This window comes from Dicentrarchus labrax, unplaced genomic scaffold (assembly GCF_905237075.1).
Source record: "Dicentrarchus labrax unplaced genomic scaffold, dlabrax2021, whole genome shotgun sequence".
Taxonomy (NCBI): Eukaryota; Metazoa; Chordata; class Actinopteri; family Moronidae; genus Dicentrarchus; species Dicentrarchus labrax.
In genome coordinates this window covers 26,426,046-26,440,623 of record NW_026136715.1, presented here as the reverse complement: position 1 = coordinate 26,440,623, position 14,578 = coordinate 26,426,046, and the positions used below count along the sequence as shown (strand labels likewise).

The 14,578-nt window shown below is 40.3% G+C and overlaps 1 protein-coding gene across 1 annotated transcript in view; it reads left to right on the top strand.

The window, feature by feature from the left end:
- The first annotated feature begins 880 nt into the window (after nt 1-880).
- The window catches only part of ntsr1 (neurotensin receptor 1 (high affinity)), a 65,292-nt gene continuing 51,594 nt past the window's right edge, over nt 881-14,578 (top strand). The window contains exon 1 of the mRNA XM_051425826.1: nt 881-1,668. Coding sequence (XP_051281786.1) covers nt 1,000-1,668 — 669 coding nt within the window. The 5' untranslated portion in view covers nt 881-999. The remainder of the gene's footprint in view (nt 1,669-14,578) is intronic.

The window sequence follows — 14,578 nt, the reverse complement described above, 5'->3', positions numbered from 1 at the left end:
ATGTGCACTGGTGGCTTCAAGTTTCTACATCACACTGTACAAGTTGATACTGGACCAGGACTGACTTCCAGACTATTTGTGATAGTCCGCCCCTTAAAATCAGATGTTCAATGAGCACAGAGAAACTTTCCTCTTTCAGCAGATGAATGTGAAAACATCCTTCTAGTGTCAAACTCTGCACAGACAGCATACAAACAGCACACTGTAGGATCAAGAGGAAACACTGATTTCTGACTAGAGGGGGCTTTAATAATGAGCTCTGAGGCAGGGACATGCCCACTAAAAGTACTGAGATGATATGTATAAAAGAACATTAATTATTCTTTAGATGTAGCACTTGCTGTTAAACTGTGTGTGTGAGTGTGTGTCCAAGAGAGGAGGGCCTGCTTTGCTACACTGGTCCCAGCAGTGGCAGCTGTTTCGAAGTAACCATTAGTGTAACATTTCCTCTCTGCCTGTGATGATATTTCTCCACACTGAGACTGGATCATTAGCACTAAAGACACCATCTTAACACTGCAGCTTCCAACATAATCTGATCTACTGTAGCGGAGTCTCCAGCTGTCGCCTAACATTATTTATTTGCACTTGTGTGCCTGAGTGAGAGAGCAGGAAAGAGAGAAGCGTTTGTGAAAGAGAGTTCTGGGTGTCAAGGGCAGCCAAATTGCAAAACAAACAATAAAAAATGTGTCTCAGAAAGTGGAATTAAATGCCCATGATTTTCGATGTGTTGGTCCTTGGCGTTATTTTCGGTTTCCAAGGTGAAACATGAACGCACCAAAAGGCAAGGGCTCCACTCACTGAATGGCTGTGCGTCATCGCAGCAGATCCAATAGCGAGAACGCCTCCTGTCGTGCCAAATATAAAAGCTGCTCTCCTCCGACTTCCACACACTGAACCCGCTTTACTCCGCCTGATGAACTAGTGAAAATCAACAAATGTGCATTCAGCTTAAACAGTCCCACTTTCTGTTTCCATGTGTTCACACATAGACGCATAATGGATTTAAACTCCACGCTCTCAGAGGGAGACTTGGCCGACTTGGGCGCGCTGGCGCAGAGACTCTTTGGGAATAACTCACTTTTTGCGTTTGATAACAACACCGCCGCGTCCAAACCAGAGGAGGAAGACCTGGAAGTGAACACGGATGTTTACTCCAGGGTGATAGTCACTATCATCTACGTGGCCCTGTTCGCTGTGGGCTCTCTGGGGAACTCCATCACCCTGTACACCCTGCTGACCAAAAAGACCCTGCAGAACCTCCAGAGCACCGTGCACTACCACCTGGCCAGCCTCGCCGTCTCCGACTTGCTGATCCTCGTGCTCTCCATGCCCATCGAGCTCTACAACTTCATCTGGTTCCACCACCCGTGGGTGTTCGGGGACGCCGTGTGCAGGGGTTACTACTTCCTCCGGGACAGCTGCTCCTACGCCACCGCGCTCAACATCGCCAGCCTGAGCGTGGAGCGCTACATGGCCATCTGCCACCCGTTCAAAGCCAAGAGCATCATGTCCCGCAGCCGCACCAAGAAGCTCATCAGCGCCATGTGGCTCGCGTCCTTCGCCCTCGCCACGCCGATGCTCTTCATCATGGGCCAGGTGACGCGTAAGAGCGAGAAGATTTGCACCGCCATCGTCTCACCTGTCACTATTAAGACTGTGCTTCAGGTAGGTGTCCAAACGCTGGTTTGTGTGTTGGCTTTGCGCGCAGGTGTCTCCACGGTTGCGCTTTACGCACCAGAAAGAATTAAATAGGGAAATGTGTTTTTTTTAAAACACTGTACTACATGCGTGCCATAGCTTGAAACTGGCTTTACGCGCATTTGTGTCCAAAACGCTCCTCTATATATTTTTTTTTCTCACTGAAACCACAAAAAGAAACTCAACCACTGCCCACACAGAGAGGATGCAGACTTTATTAAGCTCATTAGGCTTTAATTCGGTATATTAAAAAATGAATTTAGCCTTAGGGTCGTTAGTAATCCAACTTCACTGCAGGTTAATGTCTGCCAGGAAATGAACAAGGCAGACTCACCAACATCAACAACATGACGATTGTTTCTGCGAAATGAATCAAACATGTTGCTGATGACCAGACCCTTCTCAAGTTCTTAACATGTAGCCTCTATATTAATATGATATGATTATGGCGGAAATCTAAAGATGATAAACAGCTGACCAGATACGAACAGTTGCAGAATGCAGGGTGATGATACAGGTGTGATGTGGAAGGGTGTCCTGTTGACTCAGTTCTTGTGCATTTGTACTTGTGTATGCAGAGCTCAAATAATTGGTAATTAATTAGTTGATTGAAAAAAAGATTGATTTGATGGTTCCAGCTTTTCCGATATGAGGATTTGTTGCTTTTTTCTTTCCTTGCATTAGAGTGAACTGAATATCTGTGGCTTTTTGGACTTCAGGACGGACCATTTGAATACAGTCACCTTGGAGTCAAGCCCCAGTTTGTTCCTCTCCTCTGTTAATTGTTGTGAATGTGTTTCCAGAAAAAGTCTTAACTGTCTGGATGATCTTGTGTCCTTTGTTAAAGCACACTGTAACTATATTATGAAAAGTGCAACTTACTTTACAGCTCTGCAACAATTAATCAATGAATCAATTCGTTTTTTAAAACTATTTAAAGAGCAGATTAATCATTTTGAGTCATTTTTTAAAGTACATGTAAACATTTTCTGCTTTCTTTAGTCCTCTATGACAGTAAACTGAACATTGTCTTGTGGACAACACAAGACGTTAGAGGACGCCAGCTTGGGCTTTGGGAAACAGTGATGGGCATTTTTCACAGTTTCCTGACAGTTTAAGAACCAAACAGCTAATCAGTTAATTGAGAAATGATCAACGGAATAACCGTTAGTTGCAGCCATATTATTTTATATATTTTCTGTATTTTATTATCACAAAAAAGTAATTTCTTGCTGCCTAGATTTGAAAAAAAGAAAACAGTCACAACTTGAGAGATGGCTTATCAGACTGAATATTTCTTTCATCTGGATTGTTAGAAGAGTCTTGGAGGATTTTGGAACTACCTTCAGAAAAAGCAGTGTTGTTAAATGACCTGTGTTTTTCAAAGATCTGGATGATTTAATCTCTCGTAGTGTTTTTCCATCAAATAAGTTCTGCTTATTGAACTTGAGAATATGACGCCCCTTTGGTTCCCAGGGAAAAACTGCTGTTTTCAGAGCTTGTTCCCTGTTTGTGGAAAAGACCTATGAGGTCCGTTTTTCACCAATTTAGTTCTGGTTATTGAACTGGTTCCATTCAAGATTCTTGGAACCTGGGTGCTATCTAGCAAACCAGCCTGCGTTTCCACCAGTTTTGAGTGGAACTATAGTAATCCGATGCATCCTCAACAGAGGGCGTTGCACAATGCACAACAACCTATAGAATATGACACGGCCACTTTGGTTCCCGAGGAAAACCTGCTATTTTTTGGCTCCAGTTCAGAACCAATTTCAGGTTCAGAACCAATTTAGTTTTTGTCAATATGCTCCGCATGGTTCAGAACTAGGTGGTTGAACCGGAATGGAGCCAGTTCCCTGTTGGCAGAAAATACCTATGAGAGGCACAAACTGGGACTACTCGGGCAATTCTTCTACAATCCCCTGCCATTTTATAGTGATAATTCCTTGAACCCTATGTGTACATTAGGGGGGAATGTGGCTGTAAATGTAAAGTGCTTGTGAGTCATCAGTGTGTGAGTGGGTGAGTGAGCGAGTTAGTGAGAAACAAAGACAGAGACGCGCGCAACCCCCCCCCCCACACACACACACATTTCTTCCATACTCTGAGCACAGCAGCCCCTTGTAACAAAAAGGCTATTTCTCAAGTCTGTCCCCACTGCTCCCTGAGACAAATGGTGTTATTCTGCAGGTCGTAGGTTGTATAAATGATTAGGCCAATCTCCTCAGCTTTGTTTACCATGCACATACATGGCATTCACTCAGAAGCAGATTCGGGTTATGAGAGAATTGGAAATGATTAGGTGAGGCATTTTGTGCGGCTTTGCAGACACTTGGCATGAGACGAAAGCAAAGGGGAATGTGACATCTGCTGGTGTGAATCTGGGAACGTCTGTCTTCAGCTTTTGTGTAATCATTACGATCACCATCATCTGCTGCAGTCTTCTCTGTCTGCTTTTGCTCTCTCCCACTTTCCTACAGATATTTTCTCCACTGTTTGTCACAGCTTTTCTCTGTGTGTGTTTTGCCTCCACTATTCATCACTCCTTTGCGACAATAACGTTCTTAAGCAGCGCCAAGGCCAACAGTTCTTATCGTCCGATTCTTTCATTGAGGCTTTTGGCATTCGTGAGCCCGGCTCTAGGAAAATGGTCTTTGTCACTCAAGAAACATTTTCCCACACAAGGGGTCTTACCCTATAGAAATCACATAGGACTTTATTTTTCCCCCTTGATGCAATAAGCAGAACAGTAAATACATTGGGACAGTCGAGTCTGGGGACATTATGTACACTGCTAAAGAGCAAATGATCAAATTCCTCCCATAACGTTTAAGCGCGCGTTTGTTTGTACAGTGCATGTGTATATGAAAGATGCAGTATAAGCTGCTTGAAGTGGCGCCCCCGCTGCTATGGAGGGTCCCAAAACACCCTGCCTGTTTTGACAACATAAGTGACACCGAGGGGAGAGAAGGTGTGTGCGTGTGAGAGAAAACTGAAGTGAAGGGGAGAGATGAGGAGGTCGGAGAGCATGCTCACACTGCCTGGGTTAGGAGTTCAGTTCCCCCTGCAGTTAGCAGGCAGACTGCAGTGCTGTGAGTAAAACTGTACCCGAAATATAAATAATGCACAGCATTTGAAAAGTGTTTTAACTTCGTAAGACCTTCAAAGGAAGACTCAGTGGGATTGAAATATGTTATCATTTGATTTACGGGTTCTTTCAGCTTGAAAGATCCCCCCAGACATGTATTAAAACACATATACAAATAGTCTGCTTGGAGCAATAATGTGTGTCTGATATGGTTTTTCCACAAATAAGTTTAGTTTAAACACATATCCACTCCTGCTACCTCATTAAATATTACAGAATCTATTATTGCAAATAAAAAAGTGTATTTCTTAAGTTTTCCTGCTGGACACAAGATGTCTCCTACTTCAGTGGCTCTAAAACTTTTTGATGTCAAGGACCCTCACAATGGATTTACATTAGACCACAGATCCCCAATTTAAGAGGATTTTGTCTTTTTTATCTCTTTTTGTCTGAGAAGTCTTATTATTATTATTATTATTTGATTATTATTATTAGATTTAAAGACCATACATTCTTCATAGAATATCAATGATCAAACTGGGATCAATATAAATTATTGTTGTTGTTCCAGCTTCCAGAAAACTTGGTAAAGTGATGAAGTGATAAAAAACATTCTGTTCCTCCTATTGCTGGAGACCCCCTACAACCCACTCATGGACCCCTGTTGATCCCAGAACCCCCGTTTGAAAACCACCATCCTACTTCACTGTAAAGTCCATTCTCAGTGGATGTGCACTGGTGGCTTCAAGTTTCTACATCACACTGTACAAGTTGTATACTGGACCAGGACTGACTTCCAGACTATTTGTGATGTCACAAATCCTGCTGGTAGGCCCCGCCCCTTAAAATCAGATGATCAATGAGCACAGAGAAACTTTCCACTTTCAGTAGATGAATGTGAAAACATCCTTCTAGAGTCAAACTCTGCACAGACAGCATTCAAACAGAACACTATAGGGAGAAGAATAGAAACAGATTTTTTACTGGAGGGGAGCTTTAATAATGAGCTCCGAGGCAGGGACATGACCAAGATGACAAGATTTCAGTCCTGTTTGATTTGGTGACAACAAATGAGATTTCATACTGCAGGTCTCAGAATCAGAGGCCAGCAAACGCTCGTGGAGCAGCTTCTTTGTCAGAAATACGTCAGAGCAGATGGCGTATTTACTGCAGCAACAAAAATACTGCAGCTTGGTTAGTGTTCCTCAATGTTGGGTAGCAGTGTCAGAACTAGAACAGATATCCGGGGGAGGCACGGGTCTTATAGCAGGGGGCACCAATTACTGGCAACTCACAATGCATTCATGCACAGTGAAACCATTTGTCTCCCCGGGAGAGCATTTTAAGGAAGAATTACAAAAATAGTCGCTGTCCTAATAATCTGTCTAAAAGTAGAAATCCCTTAGGTGCAAATAAATTTAAGGACAAACATTTTACACTGACTGAAATTAATCCAAATAACAAAAAGCCGCTTTCACAGAGTACTCCAGCCAGTGCCTCCTCTGACACAAGGCAGCAAGAAAACATCATCACAGGCTCATGGGGAGGCGTGGAGATTGACCTGTTTAGGCCCATCTTCTCCTAAATCATCCAGAGCGCCATCAGCCCGGCAGGATGTAGCATTAAGAGAAGGGGTGGCAGCAGCCGGTGGCACTGCAAGTGGGACTCAAAAAAAGTCACATCATGGTTCCTTATCTTGTTTCTTCACTGCAAACTGATGAGATAGCGTTTCCTTATTTTGTGTTGTGTTGTGTTGTGAGTGTTTCATTGATTACCAATTCATGTATTACTTTGTGTAATTAGAAATCAATAAATTGTTTTATTCTTCAGACATTTTTTCAAATATATGTCTTTTTTTTTATTGAACTTAAGCTTATCACTTAGTCTAAAATGTGGCCATATCATTAAATCATTTTAACGCATTATTTTTTAAATTAATCTAAATGAATGTACTCAATTTGAAAGCATCTGACACCAATTTGGGGTGGCAGCTGCTGCAAGATCTGCCCCCCTGTTGATTTCATGAAAATCTTTAGCATTAGAACTTGAAAAAAACGTCTGTATCTCCATGAAACGTTTTTTTCTTCTGTCTTTTGATGCAATAGTTGCCTCATCAAAGCAACCCTACAAACAAGCTGATGACTGTCTGCATTGGAGGTACACATAACTGCCTCCGAACAAACCTGAGTTTGACTCTCCATCAATTATGATTGAAGTTAATGCTGACATGTTTTTTTCTTTGTTTTTTAAAATATTTTAAGGCTTTTTATGCCTTTTATTTGATAAGACAAGTGAAGATAGACATGAAAGGGGGTAGAGAGAGAGGGGGGGGGGACGATATGTCTGATTTAGAGGCGCAGTGATTCATTGTTAGTCAGTTAATCGATTACTGGATCGGCACCAAATTAAACAGAAACTATTGCTGTTATTCAATGCATCTATTTTCAAGCTTTTTTTTAAGTCATTTGTCATGCAAAAATGTAGATGAAACAAGACATTTAAGATAGCTGGTCATTTGTGGCTGGCATTTTTCACAGTTTGCTGCCATTTTATAGATTTATGGATTAACCAATTTATAAGAAAGTAATGCTTAATCAATAATGAAAATGAACCTCAGTTTGTGCTCCTATCTGATTATGGTTTTCATAAAATGACTTTACATAGGTTCAATTGTACTTGAACTTTACTCGAGTAGTTCCATTTTATGCTTTTGATATTTCTATTGCACTACTTTTCATTGGGAAATATTGTACTTTTTACTCCACTACGCTCATTTGACAGCCTTAGGTACTAGTTACTTCGTAGATTATGTTTTTGCATACTGCACATACCAAGTTATTCCTGTCTATTGACTCAGAAAAGTCTTAATTTCTTTTAAAAAATGAAAAAAATCTACCACTGTTATTTTCAAAATTCTAGATTAGCAATTCAAGATTCTCATATTGATTTCTAGATAAAAATCTAGTTCTATTGCCCTCCTTCCACCACAAACAAACAAAACTTGTCAACATGTGTGTGGTGCAGGAGTGTGTGAGTGAGGAAGAGAGCGTGTGGACAGAGAGGATTTGTTTTTAATTCCAAGACTGTGAAAGTGAAGTTAACTCGCTGCAGCTGACAGTCAGCTCAGATATTTCCAATAAATTTACATTTTACCTGCTGTGTGTTTAGCTTCGTGCTGCTGTGTGCACTTACTGTGGCTTGTACACCTGTAAGCTTGTTTGCTGCGCTCGCACTGAGTGGTCTCCTGCTGTGCAGGAGTCTCTGCTTGGGTTGTACCAGGGGATGTTGTTTGTGCAGCAGGATGAGTTTGAACTCCAAAAGCGACTGACTCACCCAAAGAGAAACTTCAAGAATGAGTTTGATGGATTTATATGCTGCTTCCATTGGTTCCCATGGGTCCCTGAAATCTTTGAACATTTGTGAATTTGAGGAGGAACAAATCAAAAGTTTTTTAAAATTGACATAAATACATATGGGTCACTGAAAATGCTTGAATTAATATATCTTGGACAAGAATAGTAACTTTTTTTTAAAACTTAAAAGTCTTCTCCAGTCAGAAATCAGTGTTTCTTCGTGTTCCTACAGTGTGCTGTTTGAATGCTTTATGTGCAGAGTTTGACACTAGAAGGATGATTTTACAAGAATCTGCTGAAAGTGGAAAGTTTCTCTGTGCTCATTAAACATCAGATTTTAAGGGGCGGGGCCTATCAGCAGGATTTGTGATATCACAAATAGCTTGAAAGTCGATCCTCAGGCCTGTATTACGAAGCAGAATTTAGGGTTAGCGAGGTCAGGATTAACCCTGGGTTTTCAGTCCTGTGATGATGGTTCAGTTCTTACTGGAGTATATCGCCATGCTGAACAGCTAACCTGCACCGGTAGCAAGTTATGTTCGAGGTAAGAGATCAACACTATAAAAACACTGCCTACTGACCAATCAATTCTCTTAGAAAATTACATTTATAGAAGAGCCCGTGGATGTATTGATTATTGATCCCATGGAGCGGTGCACAGATCATGAGAGGGTTTCTTAGGAGGGAGAGAGTGTTTACAGACTGGAGCCCTGTGGCTTCTTGAGCTGTATGTTGCCAGTACGACACAATCATGAGCTTTCGGTCCCACAGACTGTTTTGTACTTTTTACGCTGTGGCTGATGCGGAGATGCATTCGTATACGCAATATCATCCTACAATAGACTAAGGATTAAAGCCTTGTTCTTGTACTTATATTTATTTTTATTTGCTCCTAAGTCTGTTTCACGCTGGCTACACACTAAATTAAAAACATAAACGTAAAAGACTAGTGGACTAATGGCAGGAACTAACAACTACTATACGACTAGGAAAATCTTTAGTTTGGGAGGCAACCCTACAAAACACAAAAAGCACTGTGAAAATAATGCAATGTTTCTCTTTTCCTTTGGACTATAATTAGACACTGCTAGGCTTTGAGCTAAATGCTATAATGTTTAAAGGAGTCATATTATGCCCCTTTTTCAGGTTCATAATTGTATTTTGTGGCTCTCCTAAAATAGGTTTAGATGTTTTAATGTTCAAAAAACACATTATTTTTCTCATACTGCCTACAGCTGAGCACCTCTTTTCAGCCTCTGTCTGAATCGCTGGGTTTTAGTGCCTGTCTCTTTAAGACCCCCCTCCCAAAAAGCCCAGTCTGCTCTGATTGGTCGGCATTATGACGCGGATGACGCGGCTCACGTGGATGACGCTCCGGCCCCTCCCCTTGGTTGCCGGAAGGTAGCTCCTCACTACTACCAGAGCCCGTCTACGGAGAGCCTGGCCACTCTCTATTAAGTCCCATTGTACCGAATTTTGGTTGCAGTTCCACCAGAGTTCCACTGGGGGCGATCGCCCATGAGTGCAGAATGAATGGGAGCAGATGGAGCTAGACGACTAAATTTGTCTCTTTCACCCGATTCTCGTTGAGAAATCTCAGATTTGATTGTAGTTTTTGCAAGTTCAACATGGGTTATAGGTCAAAAGTTGAATGAACGAGTACTTATGTCCTTTCGATTTCTTACAGGTTGAGTTGTTGTTGCCCATAACGCGCTAGCATTCTGCTAATGAATGCTGATTGGTCAGTGAAGGACTGATTACGACCAGCGATCCCGCTTGATGGCATCGTGGCATCCGAAGCCCGACCAGAATGTTACGGATTTTTTCGCCCAAGTACTTTTTTTTTAACACAGCAACTTTTTTTTGGGTTGCTGGTACTTTTATCTGCCTATCGTTATGACTGTGTCGTCGATGCCTCAAGAGAAAAGGAAGTGCAGAGCGCGGAAGCACAAAGAGACTCAAGGCTTGCTGTAAAGCAGTATCTCTGGCCGTACGATGTGTATGACGTCATTGACATTTTAAAAGACTTTTTAAAGCAAATAAGTGACTCTAAAAAATCTAACACCCAGCAATGTGTAATTTCTTTGCATCCCCTTTCGAATGCAACATTCAAATTACTAGACAAAAAATTATATCCTGAGAAAAGTGGATTTTGAGGGTATAGCTCCATAGACCGCCATTCATTCTGCACTCATCCTGTGAGCGCCCTCACATGGAATCAGAGTGGAACTGCAACAGTTCAGAACCCGGAAGTAGACCGAGAGTGGAACTTCTCCCCTTATTAGACATTCTCTGCTGCTACTGAGATTAGCTGCATTTCCACCGTCAATATTAATTCAATAACTGCTTCTAAAGCAAAAACTTCACCAGCGGACATGTTAGAGCGGGAGTCTGACCTGAAATCACAGAGAAATGAACAACATCAACAATCAGGATTACAGCTTTCTGTGACGTTTTCCTCAGGTAAATACTGCTATATTAACTACATATACATACATATAACTAATATATATATATATATATATATATATATATATATATATATATATATAACCTCTATCTATCACATAATGTTAGTGTTTATACCTTAACTATGAGAACCAACACTGTGTTTTATGTCTTTACAGGTACAGCAGTGAGCAGTGACCTACAGTCTACACAGCCCAGTGAAGTTAAACATATTATATATGACATAATATTAACATTAGTCAAGCAGTTGTTTCTAGTGAAGAAACAGCCAGTAAATGTACCAAAGTAATCAGAGTAATAGTATAATGATTACTGTAACCTCCCATCTGTTATATTCTTTATACACATTAGTTTACTGAGACCATGGAAACAGAAACCTGGAATACTTTATCCTGTACATGTCAACATAACCGAAGGAATCACTCATCTAATAAAGTAACTTGTTCATGTGGTTTAAAAACTGCCAAGTAACCAACTGTTAACTGTACTGTATCCATATTTCATAGTCTGATATTTTAACTTAAAAGTATTATTACCAAAGTTCACCTTCAGATATGTGTAAAAGCTGCAATTATGTTTGAACCCCATTAAAAATACTGTATACTGAATATTCTATCATTTATACCACATACTGTATTATGATGTCATTTATCTTCCAATGTAATAAAGTTTGAATGTGAGACAGTAATGTATTGTGTTGCTTACAGTCATTAATACAGGTTTAAGTTCCACATTTTCATATTGATAGATGTTACACGAATCAGGTTTTCAACTCTTGTACATCCAGGAAATCTTCATAAAACCTCTGTGAAATAACATGTTATTTATATAAAACCACACTTATTACTGAATTTAAAAATGACCAAAACTCTTCTTAAAAGTAAAACACTTTATTTATGTTTCATTTATATTCCAGTTACACATGTTGTAAGTAACAAAGCTATAACTTTTATGTAAACTGTGCAGATCCTGTCCTACATCAAGGTTTATGGTTTCTAGTATACTGAAGTGTGAGCTGGTAATGGAGCTTCACGAGTCTTCCTTTGGATACCCAGACTGTCCTGATGCTGCAGCTGTCTCTGTCCTCTGATGGGTCCAGGAACTTCTGAGCTTCATCAGGTCACCTGTAAAACAAGGAAGATTCAGTGTTACTTGTAAGACAGCACATAATATACAGTATAATATAATACAGTATAATATAAAACAAGTACAACAGCTCATTGTGGCTCACAGTAGTCCTAAGTTATAAAATAAAATAATAAGCAGTGTCTCTGGTGGTTCCTTGTTGCAGCTAACTGTAGTGATGTGTTGTTGAAACAATCTGAGGTTACCAACACAATGTCTATCTAATGGCAGCAGACACACACACACACACACACACACACACAGGACATTTACTGACTGTAACTGATGTTGTAACAAGTTCCCGGTGCAATAACAGACATTTAGCAGTGAGCCTCAGTGTTTATAATACAACAGGAGATTATATGAGTATAGGATGTTACACTGGACCTACACTTATATCGTCAGTAATAGCAGTACTTCAGTAACGCTAAATAAACAGATCAGAAAACTTTTATTCGTCGGTTTGACTCCACATAAAGCCTAGAGAGCAACCCCAGCTGCTGGGTGCTAATCAAAGTTACACAGTAATACTAAACTAATGAATCCCTGCAGTTTGACTATTTCTCTCTCACTGTAGCTCTAGTGTTAACTCTGGTACACGTTGATCAAGTTCATTTACACACGTAACACACACACACACACACACACACACCTGAACGAAGCAGAGAAACAACGAAGCTAGCGCTAGCTGAGATAACGTTAGCACGTCAGTATAAAGTTACACAATAATCACCATAACTCACTCTCTGTATTCAGTCAGCTTCTAAGGAGGCTTGATCACAGTCTGACTATTTCTCTCTCACGGTAGCTCTATCTTTACCTCCGGTACATTTACACACACACACACACACACACACACACACCTGAGCAGAGCAGGACAATGGCTCCGGAATAACAAAGCTAGCGCTAGCTCAGCGAGCTAACAGCTGATGAGCAGCTACAGTTTGTTCACTCGGAGGTTTTCTGTTCTTTCTAACAGCGACACAAACATATTACTGACTGAGCACTTTAACTCAATACAGACCAACATAAAGACAATTACCCATGACAAAAAACCCACAACAGTTACAGAGTTACAGAGTTACAGCCCCCCCCGACACGAAGCTTGATGATTCTCTGTATAAACTTATAATAAACTTTGTGTGAATCTCTATAAAAATATCAGCAGGGGAGAATATGGAGACATCTGCACCAGCTGGTTAATACATTAACTTCACCTTATAAGTTTCATGTTCATCTTGCAAACATTTAACAAACAATAACAAACATTTAACAAACAATAACAAACATTTAACAAACAATAACAAACAATAACAAACATTTAACAAACAATAACAAACATTTAACAAACAATAACAAACATTTAACAAACAATAACTACGTTAGCATCACTGAGGCTCCTGCAGCTAACAGTGGTTAGCATGAGCTAGCATTACATGAACAATAAAAACAGCATAAACTCTTAAAAATCCTTCCAGTGACTTCCTCTGCTGTCTCTCCACAGACAGTTGGTACAATCCCTCTTTCAGGAACAGTCTTTCAGTCAGTCCACTGTTGTACTGACCGAGGTTGTGAAAACAGTCTGACACAAAGTGGTTCACACACACATTCCTTTTCTGACTCTAGCCGGACATTGCCGTAAAAAATAATTTACATAAATTTACATAAATTTACATATGTAAATTAGTGTTGGGCTGTGCAGCCAATGACTGAACAGTTTGTCTGCTGAGGCCTTTGCCCAGACATTAAGCTGCAGGCTGCAGGCTGGACTTGCTTGTTCTCCACTAGCTTGCCTTTTATAGTAGCAATGGCGGAGCTCCGATAGTCAACAGGAAGTAAAGAGAGGTGGGTGGCAACAAGCAGAGCATGTGACGTCACAAACTACACACTTCTGAACCTGTGTGATTTCTCTCCTATATTCTGACTGAGGCAGCCCACAAAAACATGACTGAGTCATTTTTTTTCATACTTTGCCTGCTGATAGGCCCTCCAGAGTCCCAAATGTATAAAATATTTTCCAATTCTTTTCTCTATTGTATTTTTATTTACTGTGGTTTGGTTACTGGACAAATCTGCTTAGTTGAATTCCCCTTGCCAAATTTACTAGCATATATATTGTGACAATGTAGTTTACTAATTTGAACAAACCTGTACATTTAAAGTGTCCTGTACTGCATAGGACTGCTAGTTGTCCACTTTGTAATGCACTGCAAGATATATGCAAACATATTCCCTTTATATCATATGGTGCTCATCAGAGTCCCAAATGTACATTCATATTAAAAAGTTGGTTTTGCATAATATGTCCCGTTTAAGCTCGGGGTGTTAGGATGCTAACATTTACTAAATGGCACTAAACAGAAAGTAGAGTTGAGGCTGATGAGCATGTCATTAGTTGTGCAGCAATTTGGTCATAAAACAGTATTGAATGTATTGAAATCTTTGAGTAGATGATGGTTTTTCATGTATTTGCAGCATATTTTTTAGATGTTGTGCATGTGTTGTCAAAAATGTGTTTTCTTAATTTGCTTGTGTTTTGTCTATTTACATGTTTTTTCTCAAGTTGCAGTGTGTTGAGCTCTCTCAGCCACCGTACATTGGAAATGTAATATTAACAATTATAGAACAATTAAAGCTACAGTATATAAACTGTTTCATGGTCTCCATGTGTGGGACACATCAGCTCAAGTGCCCTAGTGCAACTAGATTGACTGTACTGCCAATATTTCCACCACTGGTTTCACACTGTTCTTAGAATCATAAACATTCACACACAGTACAATCAAGAAACTATAAAATGTCTGTCAGTGCTTCTTGGCTGAATTGTTGAATTGGGCTCTTACAG